Below are 16,900 nucleotides of genomic sequence, written 5' to 3' on the forward strand. Positions count from 1 at the left end.
AAAAACTATGGCACCACTTAAAGTGGGAGTGTGGCACTGGGTGTCATAACAAAGGGCCATGTTCCCATCCTGTCACTGACATGGATGAGCAGAGACCAGTAGTCTCACAAGAAGCTGCTGGCTGATGTCCCTCCAAGTCAGAAGCTGGTGCTCAGTGTAGATAGGTCACAGGGAAAATAAAAACACTAAATGAGTGACATTGTGTAGATTAGTGGTAGCACCAACTCTGGGGGTATAGTCAGCTCCGGAAAGGTCTGGGAAAATAACAGAGCAGGCGAAGACGAAGCAGACAACTACCTATGTTTACTCAGGGATTGCAAAGAGTCTTTAAATTACATTCACATGTTCATGGTTCAATTAAGCACAAACAGTAAAAAAAAATAAAAGTAAAACACAACTATTCCCCAGAAAAACAAGCAAACAGTAAGAGTTACAAACAAGAGCAAGTCCCACCCTTAGTAAAAGCAGTCCATTTATCAGCAGCACTAAGCCACTTAGAATTGGAAAGAAAAAAAATGTTAGCGTCTCATAAAAACCTATAATTTTATGCAGTAACAGCAAATTCCAATGCTTTTAAGTAATTGACACTAATGATCAGGATTTTTAGGACCACATAGCTTATAATTAAACAGATGTTCTATTAAACCCATTCGTCTAAACCTGTGGTGCCAAAGATCCTGTGTCTATGCCTAGTAATGCCTTGTTAAATGCACTTCTGGCAGCTTTCAAGAGCAAAATAGTAACTTAAACATTAGATTCTGTCTGCAGGTCATGCACACTTTCATGTCAGTAGCTATGAACTTTCAAAGGCATAATGTGCATTAATATGGCACTAAATGTTGAAAGTACAGCCAAAATACAATACTATGGAATGATTACATAAGTTTTCAGTGGTCCAATAGTCAACATGCTTAAATTCTAAAAAAAAAAAAAAAAAAAAAACCTACTTCCTAAGAGCATACATATCAGGCGAGTGCATCACACAACCACGATATCCTTGCAAAACAAATACTTTTTGCAAAAAGAGTTCATTATAAATGACAATATTTGGTTAGTTAGCAAATAATCAATCATTGGTTTATGCGGTTATACATTACTACTTCTTTAAAAAACATTTATGCATGGCAACTCTGTTCTCAGAATTACATAGATGTTCAATCCTTGGGGCTAGTGACGCAGTATATGTCAAAGTAATGACAGTGGAAAAAAATATTGTTACACTACAGTCACAACAAATTTTCACTTGTCCACTGAATGACACCCACAATTATGCCATTAGTAACCATTTTAGCTAGAAACTGCAAAATGCTGTTCATTTAGCTGGCAATGAAACTTGTTATCAGAGTTCATTACACATGGGGTAATGTAATCAAAGTGAACATTATAAAGATATTAGAAAACACATAGGACTATGTGACCATTTAAATGCAGAAGACCTTTGATACCCAGAACGACTCCAAGATGGCTTGCAATGTCCATATAAGATGCAACATATTGCACATTCCGAATAAATGATAAAATCATGACATCTCTAAGGACGTATACAAAAAGTCATTGCATCAAAAGAGTTTACACATACAGTATATTGGTGTGTCTTGTATTTTACATGCAAGTCATATTAGTAAGCTACAGTCAATTGAACACTACACTGTTAATAAAAAGTAAACCAGCAACGCTGAAGTATTTTGGTATTTTTAATACTCCAGGGATTTTAAGTACAGACAATCTGGTAGCATCCATTTTATTCCTAGCATAAAATAAGTATAATAGTTACCATTAGTGAATAGTTAGTTACTACAGTTATCACGCTGAAGAGAAAATAAATGCTTACTCTCAGTGCTTATGTACTATTTTACTTGTGCAAAGCCATATTCAGAATTGATATAAAATTATTCAACCTTGTACTGTGCTGTGTACAATATATGTCTGCATTATCTAATAAAATATATAGTTACAGCTTGTAGTCTCCTGTCTGTTTTCCAACCTAATTCCTCATTGCATTGTCCAAGGTAACACCACAAAATATCTCACCACCAAAACCCATATAATTATTCCTGTTTCTATTTTTTTTTGCTGCTAACCCCTGTTATTATAAATCTGAATTTGAAACCACTAGTAGCTCAAAAAGCTACTACATTTGCATGTACCTGAAATATATGATTTTAGTAGTATAGAGCGACCTACCAAAGCTGCCATGCCATCACTCGGCAACAACACAAGTTACATATCATTTGTTTTTACTATAATCCCACACACATACATGTTTGTAGATTGATTGCTATGAAGGAAAAAATAAATAATAAAAGCACTTACATATTTGACATATTCCTTCCATTGCTGCCACCACTGCATAGAGATAAGAAACCAACTGTGCCCAACTTGGAGGCCATATCGACTCTCTCTTTCCAACCATCCCCTGTTGACAAATACAAAAAGTTCTTGTGTGAAAAATACTGTTTCTCACTTTATTCAAAACGGAATCATTAATCATTTTACTTTACCTGATTATCTGTCCTTCTTCCTCTGGGGTGGCTGGTCTTAAACCCAAAACTATATGGCAAACCTAAAAGTTAAGAGTACAAATAACTTTGATGTTAAAATAATACTTTGTAATAATTGTTGTACAATTAAATGCTACTAGGAGACTAAGCTGTCTAACCGCTGGTGAATGGTAAAATGCTATACTGAATTGGAAATTTGCATTTGTGTTCAAGAAGATTATTCATTATTCAAACCAAGTAACCTCTAAAATGATTATAAACAATCTTCTATACAGTGAAAAAGAAAAACGCATAACAAATTCTAATATAAACAGTTCTGATTACCGCTACCAAACAATAAACCAATCATTTTGTATCTGTGCGAGCAAGTTCCTAGATCTAATTTTCCATCTTCCAAACAATGCTTTGTCAAATATTCTAAAACATACCCTATGCCCCTCATCTCCTTACTACTAAAATAGTATTTCCATACAAAATCATTTACTTTTGTTCCCTAACCCCACACACTACAAGATATTTAGCTATTAGTGTAATTTCTAGTACTGTATGTGTATATTACAATCTACATTAATATATATTTATAATTTTTATTAAAAATTTTTTATACAAATGCAACTTTCTTTTTTCTCACAGTTATTTCATTATTGTATTTCTACACCATTCCAGTATTAACTGCAGTGAAATGTATTGTACATCATAAAAGATTAGTCTATATTTTGAAGCAAGGTACATGGCACTTAAGGGCATATACAATTAAGTGCGAAGTGCCTTTGAAAGGGATCCAAAGGCACTCCTGCGCGACCACAACATTGTGGATTTTAGTTCGCACCCCATAGGGTTGCGAAGGGAAATACGCAATGTTGCGGTATAGTATTAACAAAAAAAATGCGCAGTCGCGATGTTCGGCTTAATTGAATATGTCCCTTAGACACTATGGCTTGATAAATAAAATTCCAATTACCACATGTTGCCCACAGAATCTTCAAACAGTTACCATTTCACCCAATGTGATGAGTGAAGCAACAAAGTCAATGGAGAAAGTTCCAAACCCTATCCCTCATCCCTACCAAATGACACTGGCTAGTTAAGTTTTTGCCAACTTCCAGGTATTGAGATCTGGATATTTATTATACAAAAAATGAAAAATGTTTTTTTGCAACTGGGTGTGATGGCACATGTACCATTTTGTAAGCAGTGGAGAGAAAAAAAGAATGAAAAGAAAAAAAGGGAAAAATTTCTCAATTTTCCACATACAAAGCAAGCACATATGTGTACATAAGCCGGTATTTATAGTCCATGCTGATTGGATGTGCATTCAAATTCTCGCATTTATCAGTACACAAAACTACATTCTAGTACAGCTACTGGAGAACACATAACATTTTTATACAACAATCAGATTAGCCTTGCTCGTGAAATATTATATTTGGTATAATACAAGCCTTTTTTTATTTTATTAAGCTATCTATAATATAAATGTCTAGTGGCGTGTGTTAGTCTGTCTGTGTGTGTGTGTGTGGAAAAAATAAAACCAAGCTGCAGCGCCACCTGCTGGGTGGAGGTATACACTGACCTACTAAATTCTTAGTGTGTGTGGGAAAAAAATTCAGAAAGGGCTGAAATTTGGTATACCAAGATGTTTTTAATTTGTTAATTTAATTTGTTAATTGTTAAAAGTGTTTATAAAGATTTTCAAAAAATATATATATATTTCTTGAAGGAGAAGTGACATTTGGGAGTGGTTGGTGGTTGCCGGGGGTGACAGTGGGGAGTGGTTGGTGGTTGAGGCCTGGGCTATGGCCCAAATGCATGACAAGAACCTTTTTAACACCTTAAGTAGCTTGATTTGACTAGAATGCATGAGTATCATGCACGGGTTAACTTGTGTCTTATATTTTTTCAGAAATACAGCTTAATACATTGCACTCTTTAGAGAACAGTTAAATTGGTCATTTAAAGCAAAAACTTTCTCCCCACATATAACCCTCTGTGTCGACATTAGCAAAACAGAATAGTAGCATAATGTCAGATTTGACATCATATGAAATACTGCATAAGACTGTGTCATAGTAAGTTTCTAAAGTGTGTTGCGAGAAGCCCATGGGGCCAATGTCATTTTGCATTTACTTTAACATGGTATTTGGGTTTTCTTGAACGCTTAAGTGAATGATTCATAGGTCTGCACATTTTCTATTTCAAGTCCAGAGGAACACATACTTGCGCCTTCTCTTTTTTTTTTAAAGTAAAAGCTGAAAACGGAGCATCTCCAAATTACACATTGTCACATTACAATTAAAATGGCTTTTAAATGTGTTGCTTTCTTTTAACAGATGTGGTGACTTAAAATTCTCAAGCTTATATTTATAATGTGTAACATTCTTTAAATTTAGCACAAGCTGTAAAAAGTTAATGTTTATTTGCAGTTTTCATGGGATGACACTTAGTAATATCGTTTAGGATACGTATCATAATATTACTAATTTTCAGGTTATATTAGTCTAGTTATATTTCTGAAAAAGCATAAAACATTTACAAAAAAACATTTATTTTGTGGAATGTTTTATAGGACAAAGCACATTAATAAAAGTTTTAAATGCCCTTAAAAGTAGTTGCCTACATTTCTGTTGTAGTCTTGTAAAATACAGTAAATAAGTCAGTTCTGCGACTTTTTTACAGGGTCACACCAAATTGCAAACCAAGCATCACCAAATTTTACAGCCATCATCACATGAGTGACCCTGGAGGACTGAACATACTAAATAATTAACATGTTACATCTAGTGTGTGATTAGTCTACTTGCTCCATAATGCTGTGCTGGAGTTTTATATATTTTTTTTAAAATAAGCAAAGTGCTTTCAGTGAAGGTCATTTACGGTGTGCAAAATGGACAAAGAACAGCCCAAAATACTCTTTGGTGTCACTGTGAGCCTTAATTTATTACTTATTAACAGTTGTTTTATATAGCACCTTCATATTAAAAATATTTCATCATTCACATCAGTCCATGCACCAATGGAGCTTACAATTTAAATTATCGACCAGAGACACATAGACACGGGTTAATTTTGTCAGAAGCTATTTAGCCTACCAATGCACAGCCATTTCCACATCACAAACACGTCTGGAATTTGCACCAACATAGAATTAGAGGAGAGTGAAAAGAAAGCGTGCACCTTGATGATTACTAGATGGACCAGCTAGGGTCACTGATACAACACAAAAGGTGTTTAGCGCTGTGCTTCGCAAATGAAGTCCATTAAGCTTGTCTTCAATTACTTTGATTAGTATGATTTGATGTAAGCTGGGCTATATAAAAATGGAAATGGCACTTTCAACTCCACTCCCTTACAACACTGAAACGCAAAAACTAGCCACAATGTACAAAATAGAACGAAAAATTTAATTATGTTTACTTATTGAAAACAACCTTTGACTACATAGGCATAGCAGTTTCATTTAACATCAGTTACAGGACTTTAAATGAAGTTCAAGCAGACCTTGAAACATAGAACATTGATCCCTACCCTGCATCATAGTCTGAAAATAAGGGCTCTAGAGAGCACATGTTGAAACAATGCTCTAATGTGCTACACATTATGCAGAATGCTGTTCAAACACAAGCTAATACTCAAATGTGAACAAGGAGTTTCAGATCATCAAAGGTGCTGTACAGTTAGAGTCACATGTTACAAAGCAATGACATTCAATTTGAAGTTCTTTATATACAAGAATTTTTGTTAAACCAGCTTCAATACCACACTATATTTAAGAGTGTGTCAGATACATAATAGTGCTTTGTTATGTTACAATCCTACAGCTGGCACATATGTATATATAATGTAGGATTGAAATCTGAAGACTTGCAAGAAACAGAAGCTGTAGCCTGATCTTTGTTGAAATTTAGCTTTTATAAACAATAAACCCACCAAAAAAAGTAATTGCTATTATAATTTGAGTTGTAAAACAAAATGTTAAAGTAGGCAAATGAGTATATTGTAACATAAGCTTAGTCTCATATTCTTCACCATGAATAATGTCACATGGCTTAACTGTGCTATAACGGGACATGTACAGCGCAAAAAAAGGCTCATCTTTATTAAATGCTTTCTATCATTTGTCTAATTAAGCTGACAATGGGTTATAGTCTGTTACTGATTGATTTTAGGTTCCTATTTCAGATTTTCCCAGACTTGAGAAAATTTGCAAATGACCAATTAACCAATGATCAAAACACTGCTCTTTCACGTGCTACCCTTTTCACATGCATTGTCAGCTTACCGTTTGGAACAACAGGCAGGGGATGCCTAGCACAAGTTCACCAATTGGAATTAATTTTTCACCAACTATATAATTTACTTGAATTTGCAAACATAAAAGTTTTATGTCTATTAAATAATTGTTATCATAAGATTACTTTAAAATTTGGGATACTTTATTCAACACTAAAGTATGTCTGTCGCCAAGCTGAATTTGAATTACATGTTGCTGAAGGCTATACATACGACTTGTATTTTAATGGAGAACTCCAGACAGCATTAAAATTGTATTTTATTCAAAGCTAATATACAGCACTTTTGGTTTGCATTTTTACTCTTTGTTGTAAGCAAAACAGTAGCTTTGTGAAGGAAAACATTCTGTTTGAATATATAAAGAAGAAAAAGCACTTCGGATAAGCTATTTTGATTTATACATTTGGTATACGGATATTATTTTGAGCACTTCACTGTTTCGAAATAATTGATAATACTACACTATGTTTGGTGTTCTTTTTCTTGGTTGCGTATTCTAGATTCATACCGGGAACAGGTATCCGAGACAAGAGCTACTGCATGGTGTTAATTTCACTCTATTTGTTTATCTGTATTATATATGATTATTTTGTTAGTCACCTATACATTTTATTTTTGTGATATTTTTATACTTTAGTAATCACCTAAAAAAATGTTTATATTACAAGAGTAACTAAACACTGTCTTCTATTATTTAAATTTACCCCAGAAAGTTTGTGTATCTAAAAGCAGTTTGTAATGCTATGCTTTCATACAAAAAGTTACACTGTAGAAACTTAAAAATAACCTTCACATATATATTCTCTTTTCTTGCCCATTAAGCAGGTGTATAATCATAGTTTTTGCCTAGAGGTAAAACTTCACAAGATAGTACAGAATCCAAATGAGAAAACAAAAAAAATTAATTCAAAATGCATTAAGGAAATACACATGGCTTTATTTGATCCTCAGCTTTAAGACTATTTATCCCACCGTAGAAAAATATATAATTCCTCCCCCCACAATAAAAGTTTGCATTGTTTTTAAAATGTGAACCACTTACTTGAAAAAGAAGGTTTAAAAACTCATTGGCAAGAGCACTTTTAACACTCCATATCTGGTAATCTTCTAGTGTAAGGTGTCCACTCTGAAGCATAAATAAGTAAATAAATTATAATGAAGAAAAAACCAAAATACAAAAAACATGTTATATCTAAAATAAAACTGAACTGTAAACAACTTTATTATGGTGGATGTATAAAAATAACTCTAAATTATCACTACATTATTCTTGTATGTCTTTGTTCCAGAGAAAACAATTTTTCCATCATAAAATAAAAGATAAATATTACATGGTTTAGGTCAGTGATGGGCAACCACTCGCTCTATGAGGACTGCACTTGTGGCCCTCCAACTTCAAGGGGGCCGCACAGAGAAAGGAGGCAAAGCACACTGCACTCCCTCCTCCTTCCCTCCCTCTTCCATTATGCATGGTGACCTCCCAGCATTGTGAAGAGAAAGTCACGTGATGCAGAAGTCAGCTGCCTCCAATATTCCTTATTCTCAGCTTTAACAACTCCAAAATTAAGGTCAGGAGCAGCCGGCTGGGGGGTTCTGCTGAACACCAGTTTAGGCTCTGCTGGACACTGGTCAAATACTATCCTTACTGCAAGCAGCTCCAACATGTGCTGTGTAGAATAACTTAAGCAGATGTGTAAAAAATTAAAGCTTTGTGTGCAAGTATTGTATAATAAATAAATAATTAAGACTTATTGGGAGATTGAATTCAACGCAATGTACCGCTGGCCATCACCAAGATATCCAGCTGCGCACACTGCTGCATATTACGGTAAGAAAACCCTGCTCACGTTTACTGTATACCACTATTGGTGCCAGGAAAAAAAAAAATAGAGATTTCAGCCTGGACATCACCTAGATGTGTCTGTGGACTGCTCCGGACACGCACAGCGCTGAATTGAACCTCTCCTTCAAATTCTTTATGAAAAATAAATACATACTAATATATATATATATATATATATATATATATATATATATATATATATATATATATATATATATATATATATATATATATATATATATAATTCAGCTTACCTTAGTCGTATCATGTGTTTTTAATATGTGATCTATTATATCAGATAGATTCAAGTGTATTTCCTGTAAAAAAAAAATAAAAAAAATTGGTATGTGATTTTAAAAATACTTTATTTACTGCTACATTAGTCAAAGCAAAAATACTGTGAAATTATTTAAGAAACACTGGCATAGGGAAACATTTCACAAGTGGAGGTGTATCACCATGGTTTGAGCATGCATATGTCCATCTTCCCATCTTGGTTAGGTTTGATTGGTTGGGATGTTTTGTGAACCCCTCTGGCTCTATATATGTGTGTGTCTCATACTTCTGATCAGTTTAAAGCACTGTATATCGTCATCTACCATCTCCAGTAAACCAAAATTGCCCATACCACTATTTCAATTCATTGTTTCAAGTAAATGATATAGCAGAGAAGCAGGAATGAGACACACTGTGCAAGCTCTGTTGCTCATGAAGTTTCCCACTAAAGCAATCGCTCAACAAGGTGTACAAATCTAGTCCGTTTGTGCATCTGAAAAGCTCAGAAACTTCATGGAAATAAATTTGATTCACATGCTAGGGACTCACCTACAAGAGATGCCTTGACGGTGCAGGTGAGCTTATCCCAACATAGCTATATTGTCCACAAAATTCTCATATTTATGAACATGCTGACACACAGCAATATATTGTTTGTCTTAGAGCGCCTGACAAAATTTTCTTTTGTCTAGACATATCCCCGTTCTGTTCATTTAAGTGTAATAGACCCCATCTAGCATTTTGGCCTTTGAGTACAGTTTCTCCTAAGTAACTATGTAATATTATGTCCTTCTCCAAGCTCCTAATTCCACTTTGAAGCTATGTAAAAAGCCATTTGCAAAGGCATGAGCGCCCATAGAAAGAATTTCCACTATTACACAACATGCACACTGTGAAGCACACAAATTGTGTGTGTAACACAGTTATTGTAAAAAAACAACTGTAATAATCGAAATGCGGTTTAGCATAACAGCTAATAATCAAAATGCAGTTTAGCATTACTGGTAATAATCACAATGCGGTTCAGCAGTACAGCCAATAATCACAATGCGGTTCAGCATAACTGGGAATAATCAAAATGCAGTTTAGCATTACAGCTAATAATCAAAATGCAGTTTAGCATTACTGGTAATAATCACAATGAAGTTCAGCATTACTGCTTAATAAGGCTGACCCATGCTACTACATAACGCTTTCACTATTAAGGATAGCAGTCTGTGTCAGTTACATTATAAAATATATAAATCTTACAGGTATGGCATCAGTGCGGTTATCCTTCCAGACTTCAAGTAGCGCAAGCACCATTTCCTCCAGTTCAGTGCGAGACAAAACACCATCTCGATCAATGTCAAATACCTTGAAACAAACTGGTTCAGATAAAAGAAATGTTAAGAGCTAGATAGGCGCCATTAAAAACAGACTTTATGCAATAATGTTATTTATACACACACACATACACATATATTCACATACATACTCTCCTCTTAAGACAGACAGAATTAATGGAATTTCTGTTAAGTATGAATATGCTGGTAAATTTGACAGTTCTGCCACAAAATGGATATTCAGAAACTCGTAAATTACATAGAAGGTTGAAGCCATAAGTAAATTGGCATTTGCCATTGAGTGCTACTATGCAGCCTAATATTTCAGACTAGTACACAACCTCAAAATAAGCCTTAATTTTGCAAGAAAAGACAATACAACTAGAGATTACATAGGGCTATCATTTGGATCAATATCACAACATCAAAAATACTGCAAAACACGCAGTTTTAATCTACTTTTCCCCTCATGTTCATACTGAAATCAATGGGAGTCTAGAACCCTGAAGTACATTAGGCAGAGGTTATCATTATCTTTTGCAGAAAACATGTTGTTTTCTTCCTTCTGAATGATGCACATGTTAAACATGATATTTACATTTTTGTCTCTCAGCTAGTGGTCCCCTGCAGCATGCAGAAAGCCCACATGATATCTCCTTGAAGTCTATGTGGTTGTCACGATTTTCATCAAATGCATTAAACAAACCTATATAAGAAAAGAAAATTAGATAAATGAGTAAATGTTTATATTTTTATTGTAATACAGCTGTAAACAGATGGAAAAGAAAGCTTGTGAAACCTTTGAATTTATCAGTGTTCCTGCTCTACTTCTACCTAATATGTGACCAAATCTCCACAATAATACCAACACATAAAAGAACATAAGTAAACAAGCAAAGCTCAATATGAACAATGTTCTTCTTTAGCACGTTGAGCTAATATCTTCTGTACTTGTTGGAAAAATTGTATGACCATAATTCTAGCAATAGGCTATTGAGGAAAATAGGTACACAGACAAATGTTTGCTGCTGCTGACCAGACCAGAATGTCAATAAAAAATAGTTTATTAGCATTACTTACTAGTGGGTTAGCAAGTCAAGATGACACCCAAGTGGTAAATTTATCAAGCTGCGGGTTTGAAAAAGTGAATATGTTGCCTATAACAACCAGATTCTAGTTATCATTTAGTAGAATGTACTAAAAAAATGAGCTAGAATCTGATTGGTCGCTATATGTAACATCTCCAATTTCTCCAACCCGCAGCTTGACAAATCTACCCTTTAGTGTGTGACTGTCAATCAAAAAAAATACAGGGCTCTATGCAATCCTTTCATAGTTAAAGGCCAAGCAAATAACATATTTGCAAGCAAAGCAAATTAAATGCTTAATGCTTTAAAATATGTTTAATGCTGGACAAGGACTGAAATTATTGTTTAAACTTATGAAAACACAGACAAAAAGAATCCTACAAGCCGCACAACCTGTGAAAGCAACAAGTATAACTGGTGGATTGTTGCCTGTATGTGTGCTTTTATAAAACACATACAATTGTATGTGATTTGTAGGCACATTTTACAAGACAAAAAGATGGTTGTTTAAGAGGTACAGAGGTTAGTAGATTAATTGTTGGAAGCTTGTACTACCACTGAACAAGTTCTAACATGTTTATATGGCTAAACTACTGTACCTCTACTCTTCAGTAAAATACCTTCGCTCAAAGACTGATGAATTGGAGGTGAAATCAATGGGACAAATGTTTCCAGATCAAATCGTCCAGTCCGTGATTGAGCCTTTAACAACCAATATCTTTTTTCCAGATCAATGATGTCAGATTCCTCCACTGTCAAGGCAAGACAAAAAAAACAATAGTCAATAGCAGTAAAAGTTTATTTGTAAAATACAGATTTCTAAGAGATAAAAACACAGACATTCAAAATGGGCAAATGCAAATTAATTCAATTAATATTTGTTCAAATAATTATGGGTGGTAGAAATGTATGCATTTCATATTTTGCTCAAAAACATACCTTTGTACTTGCACATAAAGAAATATCTGAACTAGAAATACTACTCAGAACCTGGACAAGGCAAACAAGCCTCAGGAGCAGAAGCACTAGGGAACATAGGGAGGTTTTCAAATACACAAATTCGTAGTAACAGAAAAACTAATTGATCTCTAAAGTAGTCGCCTGCTGCAGAATGAATGAATCAGAATATAGTTTATCAGCGAGCTGTAAGAATTAGCTTTAGGGCAGGGCCATCTTTTCCATTGGGCACGATGGGCAGCTGCCCGGGGACCCCACGGGCAAGGGGGCCCCATAGGCAGGGCTCTTAATGAGAATAAATAATCCTGCAAAAGATAAAAACCTGCAAAAAAACCTTCAAGGGTCACTGAGCAAGTACATCTATCTATCTCTATATCTGTATACATCTATATATCTATATCTAGGGGCCCCAATGCACTGCTTTGCCCGGGGGCCCATAATGTTGTTAAGATGGCCCTGCTTTAGGGGATTCAAAGCCTCAAAGAAGGGTGGCTTATATTTCCAAGGAATGGTCCTCCTTTATATCTCATTGAATCTTGCACTATTTGCCAGAGTCTGCTAATCAATTTATGCAGCAGTGGCCATTAGAGTCCTCATAAGCTTTGCCTTTAAATACTCAATACTAAATATTAGATTAGATTTGCTTGAGGTTTCGTGGCCCTTTAAAATATCCAAATCTCCATCCACTAAGCAATGACAAACTCTCCAAGTGAGGTCTGCAGTGTCCCAGTAATGTAAATCAGCAATGTGCCTTGTAATTGCACAATACACCAGCATAATAACCATGCAATGACAGCAAGTCAGAGGGTTTGTTTTCTTATCACCAGCTGGCTTAGCTGTTAAGTGGGGTCAGTTCAATTTATAAATGACAGGCTATACCACAATTTAGCAATTGGACAACTAGAATAAATGTCAAACAAAAAATCATATCTATATATTTCTATTAAAATATAATAATTATGCCTGATTTATGAAATGCATATATATTAAAGAAAACCAGCATTATAACATTATTGACAATTGTTGGATGGAAATAGTTTTAAAAAGCCAAAAGCCTTTAGAACACGGATGTGACAAGGTGCCCAGGTATGCACCTTTATTATTTACTCTAACAACTGGCATTTTATACATTTACCAAATTTTCTAGAGACCTGAAGACAATTGCCAGAGTAAAGCAAGATAGAAACAAAGTTTTATTTTACAGAGCATCCCATCTAGAAAGCTGGGACAGCACAAAACTGTGTTTATTTTCCTGGAACTATGATCTTGAAGAGAACATCTTTTGATTCTAAAGCTGGGTACACACTACAGAATTTTCCACCAACTTTTTATGCCGATCGATTTTACATGCGATCGATGGTCCGATCGCTCGGTCCATGGACTGCATACACACTAGCCTTGTTTAGGACAATAACGGGAAGAGCGGACGTCCCTTTAGCGACTTTTTACTAGGGATGTGCACGGGCGACTTTTGAGGTCTCGTGTTTTGTGTTTTGGATCCGGATTTTCTCGATGTTTTGGGTTCGGATTTGTTTCGCAAAACACCTGCCGAAAGGTTTTGGTTCAGATTTAATGTTTTGGATTCGGATTTTTTTTGAAGAAAGCATAAAAAGTTAAAAAAATCAATTTTTTGGGCTCATTTTCACTCCTACGCTATTATTGACCTCAATAACATTCAATAACAAGTATTTCCACTAATTTACCGTGTATTCTGAACACCTCACAATATAGTTCTTAGTCCAAAACGTTGCAACGAGCTATCTTTCTGGACTGCGTAGTGGAGTGGTCCCCACAATATAATAAGAAAACCATCAACTGGTCTTAATCGCACCAAAAAATGTACCTGGACTGCGTAGAGGAGTGGTCAGCACAATATAAATTAAAAACCCTGAACTTGTATGATTCGCACCAATAATGTACCTGGACTGCGTAGAGGAGTGGGCACTGGGCACCACAATAAAATATATAAAAAAACCTTCAACAGGTCTGCATTACACTGCACATACGGCTGCTGCTCCATCCTCTCCATCATATACATGTTGGAGTTTCAGCGTGTGAAAACCTCTTGTTTTTGATAATGTCAGTGCATTTTGAATATTTTTCAATTTGCCCCACACCACTGAATGTACTTTATCTATGATACGCATCTATCTATCTTGACTGCGTAGTGTGGTGGCCCCGGTACACAATTTGGTACCGAGGCCACAATATAATTAAAAAGCCCTCCACGGGTCAGAATTCCACCAAAATAGGGTATGGACTGCGTAGTGTGGTGTGCCCGGAACACAATTTTTTACAGCGCCAACAATATAATTAAAAAATTGGGCATCAACTGTCACCGTTGTTTAATATCTGATACACCTAAATATGGACTGCACAGTGGAGTGGCCCCGGTAGTAAATTTGGTGCCGGGGCCACAATACCTCCTCCAACTTCCAAGTGTAGTGTTTATAAAGACAGACAGCGTCGAAGTGTTATTAGTTGACTTTCTTAACCCTAAAATTGTCCCTGTTGCAAATATTCGTGTAATGGACAGTTACTTTTTCATTTAAAGACTCAAGCTTTCAAGTGTAGTGTTTATAAAATATAAACAACAATACAGTAGTTTTAGAGCACGTCAATACCTCTTGTTTTAAATTATGATAGGGCATTTTACTTTTGGTTTAATTTCTTGAATTTGGTTTTACTTTTTGAACATGGCAAACGACTGTTGATTGGTCATATAATGCAAAAAAAAAAGTTCCAAGATGGAATTGTCCTTGGGCCCTCACACCCACCCTTATGTTGTTGAAATAGGACATGCACACTTTAACAAACCAATCATTTCAGCGACAGGGGCTACCAAACAACTTTGGCTGAAATGATTGGTTTGTTTGGGCCCCCACACCAAAAAAGCTATTCATCTCTCCCTGTACAGACTAAACAGGCTCTACTGAGGCAAGATGTCGTCCTCATCCTCAACCTCTGATTCCTCTCCCCCTATAGTGTGTACTTCCTCCTCATCACACATTATCAATTCGTCCCCGCTGGACTCCACAACCACAGGTCCCTCTGTACTATCTGGAGGGCAGTGCTGTACTTCATTGAGGAATTGATTATTCATTTTTATAAACATCATTTTTTCAACGTTATGAGGAAGCAACCTCCTTCGCCGCTCACTGACCAGGTTCCCCGCTGCACTAAAAACTCTTTCCGAGTACACAATGGAGGGGGGACAACTCAGGTAAAATAGAGCCAGTTTGTACAGGGGCTTCCAAACTGCCTTTTTTTCCTGCCAGTAACAATATGGACTGTCTGACATGTTTACTTGGATGGTGTCAGCAAAGTAATCATCCACAATTTTTTCTATTGTGACAGCATCCAATGCAGCGAGAGTAGACATGTCTGCAATGGTTGGCAGGTCCTTCAGTCCGGACCAGATGTTATCAGCATTCCCGCCAGCGCCTCTTTTGGGAAAACTGAGCTTTTTCCTCGCAGCCATAGATGTGGAAGAAAATGAGGGTGGAGCTGTTGGCATGTCACGGTCCTCTTCAGAGGACAATCTCCTGACCAGCAGGTCTTTGCACCGCTGTAGACTTGTGTCCGCCGGAAACAGAGACACAACATACGCTTTAAACCGAGGATCGAGCACGGTGGCCAGAATGTATTCCTCTGACTTTAAAAGACTGACCACCCTCTGATCCTGGCAAAGCGTACGAAGGGCTACATCCACAAGAGCTACATGCTTGTTGTAATCGCAATGGCTTACCAGCTCCTCCCTCACTTTCTCCAGCTGCTTCTGCAACAGCCTGATCAGGGGAATCACCTGACTCAAGCTGGCAGTGTCGGAACTGACTTCTCGTGTGGCAAGTTCAAATGGCTGCAGAACCTTGCACAACACGGAAATAAGTCTCCACTGCGCTTGACTGAGGCGCATCCCCACTCCTTTGCCTATGTCATAGGTGGCTGTGTAGGCCTGAATGGCCTTTTGCTGCTCCTCCATCCTTTGCAGCATATAGAGGGTGGAGTTCCAGCGCATCACAACCTCTTGTTTGAGGTAATGGCAGGGCAGGTTCATGCTTTTTTGATGTGCCTCTAGTCTGCGGTAGGCACTGGCTGAATGCCGAAAGTGTCCAGCAATTTTGCTCGCCACCGCAAGCATCTCCTGCACACCCCTATCACTCTTGAGGTAATGCTGCACCACCAAATTAATGGTGTGGGCAAAACATGGGACGTGCTGGAAATTGCCCATATTTAATGCCCGCACAATGTTACTGGCATTGTCTGACACCACAAATCCCCATGAGAGTCTAAGTGGGGTAAGCCATTGGGAGATAATTTCCCTCAGTTTCTCTAATATGTTGTCAGCGTTGTGCCTCTTATTAAAGCCTGTAATACACAATGTTGCCTGCCTTTGCACAAGCAGCCATTTTGTAGATGCTGCTTCTGATGCAGCTGTTGCTGTTGCTCCGGAAGGGGATGCATCTACCCAGTGGGCTGTCACAGTCATATAGTCCTTCGTTTGCCCAGAACCACTTGTCCACATGTCCGTGGTTAAGTGGACAGTGGGTACAACCGCATTTTTTAGAGCACTGAGGACACTTGATCGTACTTCTCTGTACATTTTTGGTATCGCCTGCC

At 36.6% G+C, this 16,900-nt stretch overlaps 1 protein-coding gene across 4 annotated transcripts in view; it reads right to left on the reverse strand.

Annotated features, from left to right (window-relative positions):
• USP32 (ubiquitin specific peptidase 32) overlaps positions 1-16,900 on the reverse strand; it is a 208,312-nt gene that overhangs the window by 70,471 nt on the left and 120,941 nt on the right. For 2 of the 4 annotated variants that reach the window (XM_075195313.1, XM_075195310.1), the window contains exons 6-12: positions 11,944-12,075; positions 10,834-10,941; positions 10,162-10,277; positions 8,889-8,951; positions 7,834-7,917; positions 2,502-2,563; positions 2,314-2,416 (exon numbers count right to left, since the gene is read on the reverse strand). In XM_075195313.1, the coding sequence (XP_075051414.1) occupies positions 2,314-2,416; positions 2,502-2,563; positions 7,834-7,917; positions 8,889-8,951; positions 10,162-10,277; positions 10,834-10,941; positions 11,944-12,075 (668 nt within the window). Of the gene's footprint in view, positions 1-2,313; positions 2,417-2,501; positions 2,564-7,833; positions 7,918-8,888; positions 8,952-10,161; positions 10,278-10,833; positions 10,942-11,922; positions 12,076-16,900 lie in introns of all 4 variants that reach the window. The other 2 variants (XM_075195311.1, XM_075195309.1) reach the window with 1 other exon arrangement.

The sequence above is a fragment of the Mixophyes fleayi genome, chromosome 2, assembly GCF_038048845.1.
Source record: "Mixophyes fleayi isolate aMixFle1 chromosome 2, aMixFle1.hap1, whole genome shotgun sequence".
In the NCBI taxonomy this organism is placed as follows: domain Eukaryota; kingdom Metazoa; phylum Chordata; class Amphibia; order Anura; family Limnodynastidae; genus Mixophyes; species Mixophyes fleayi.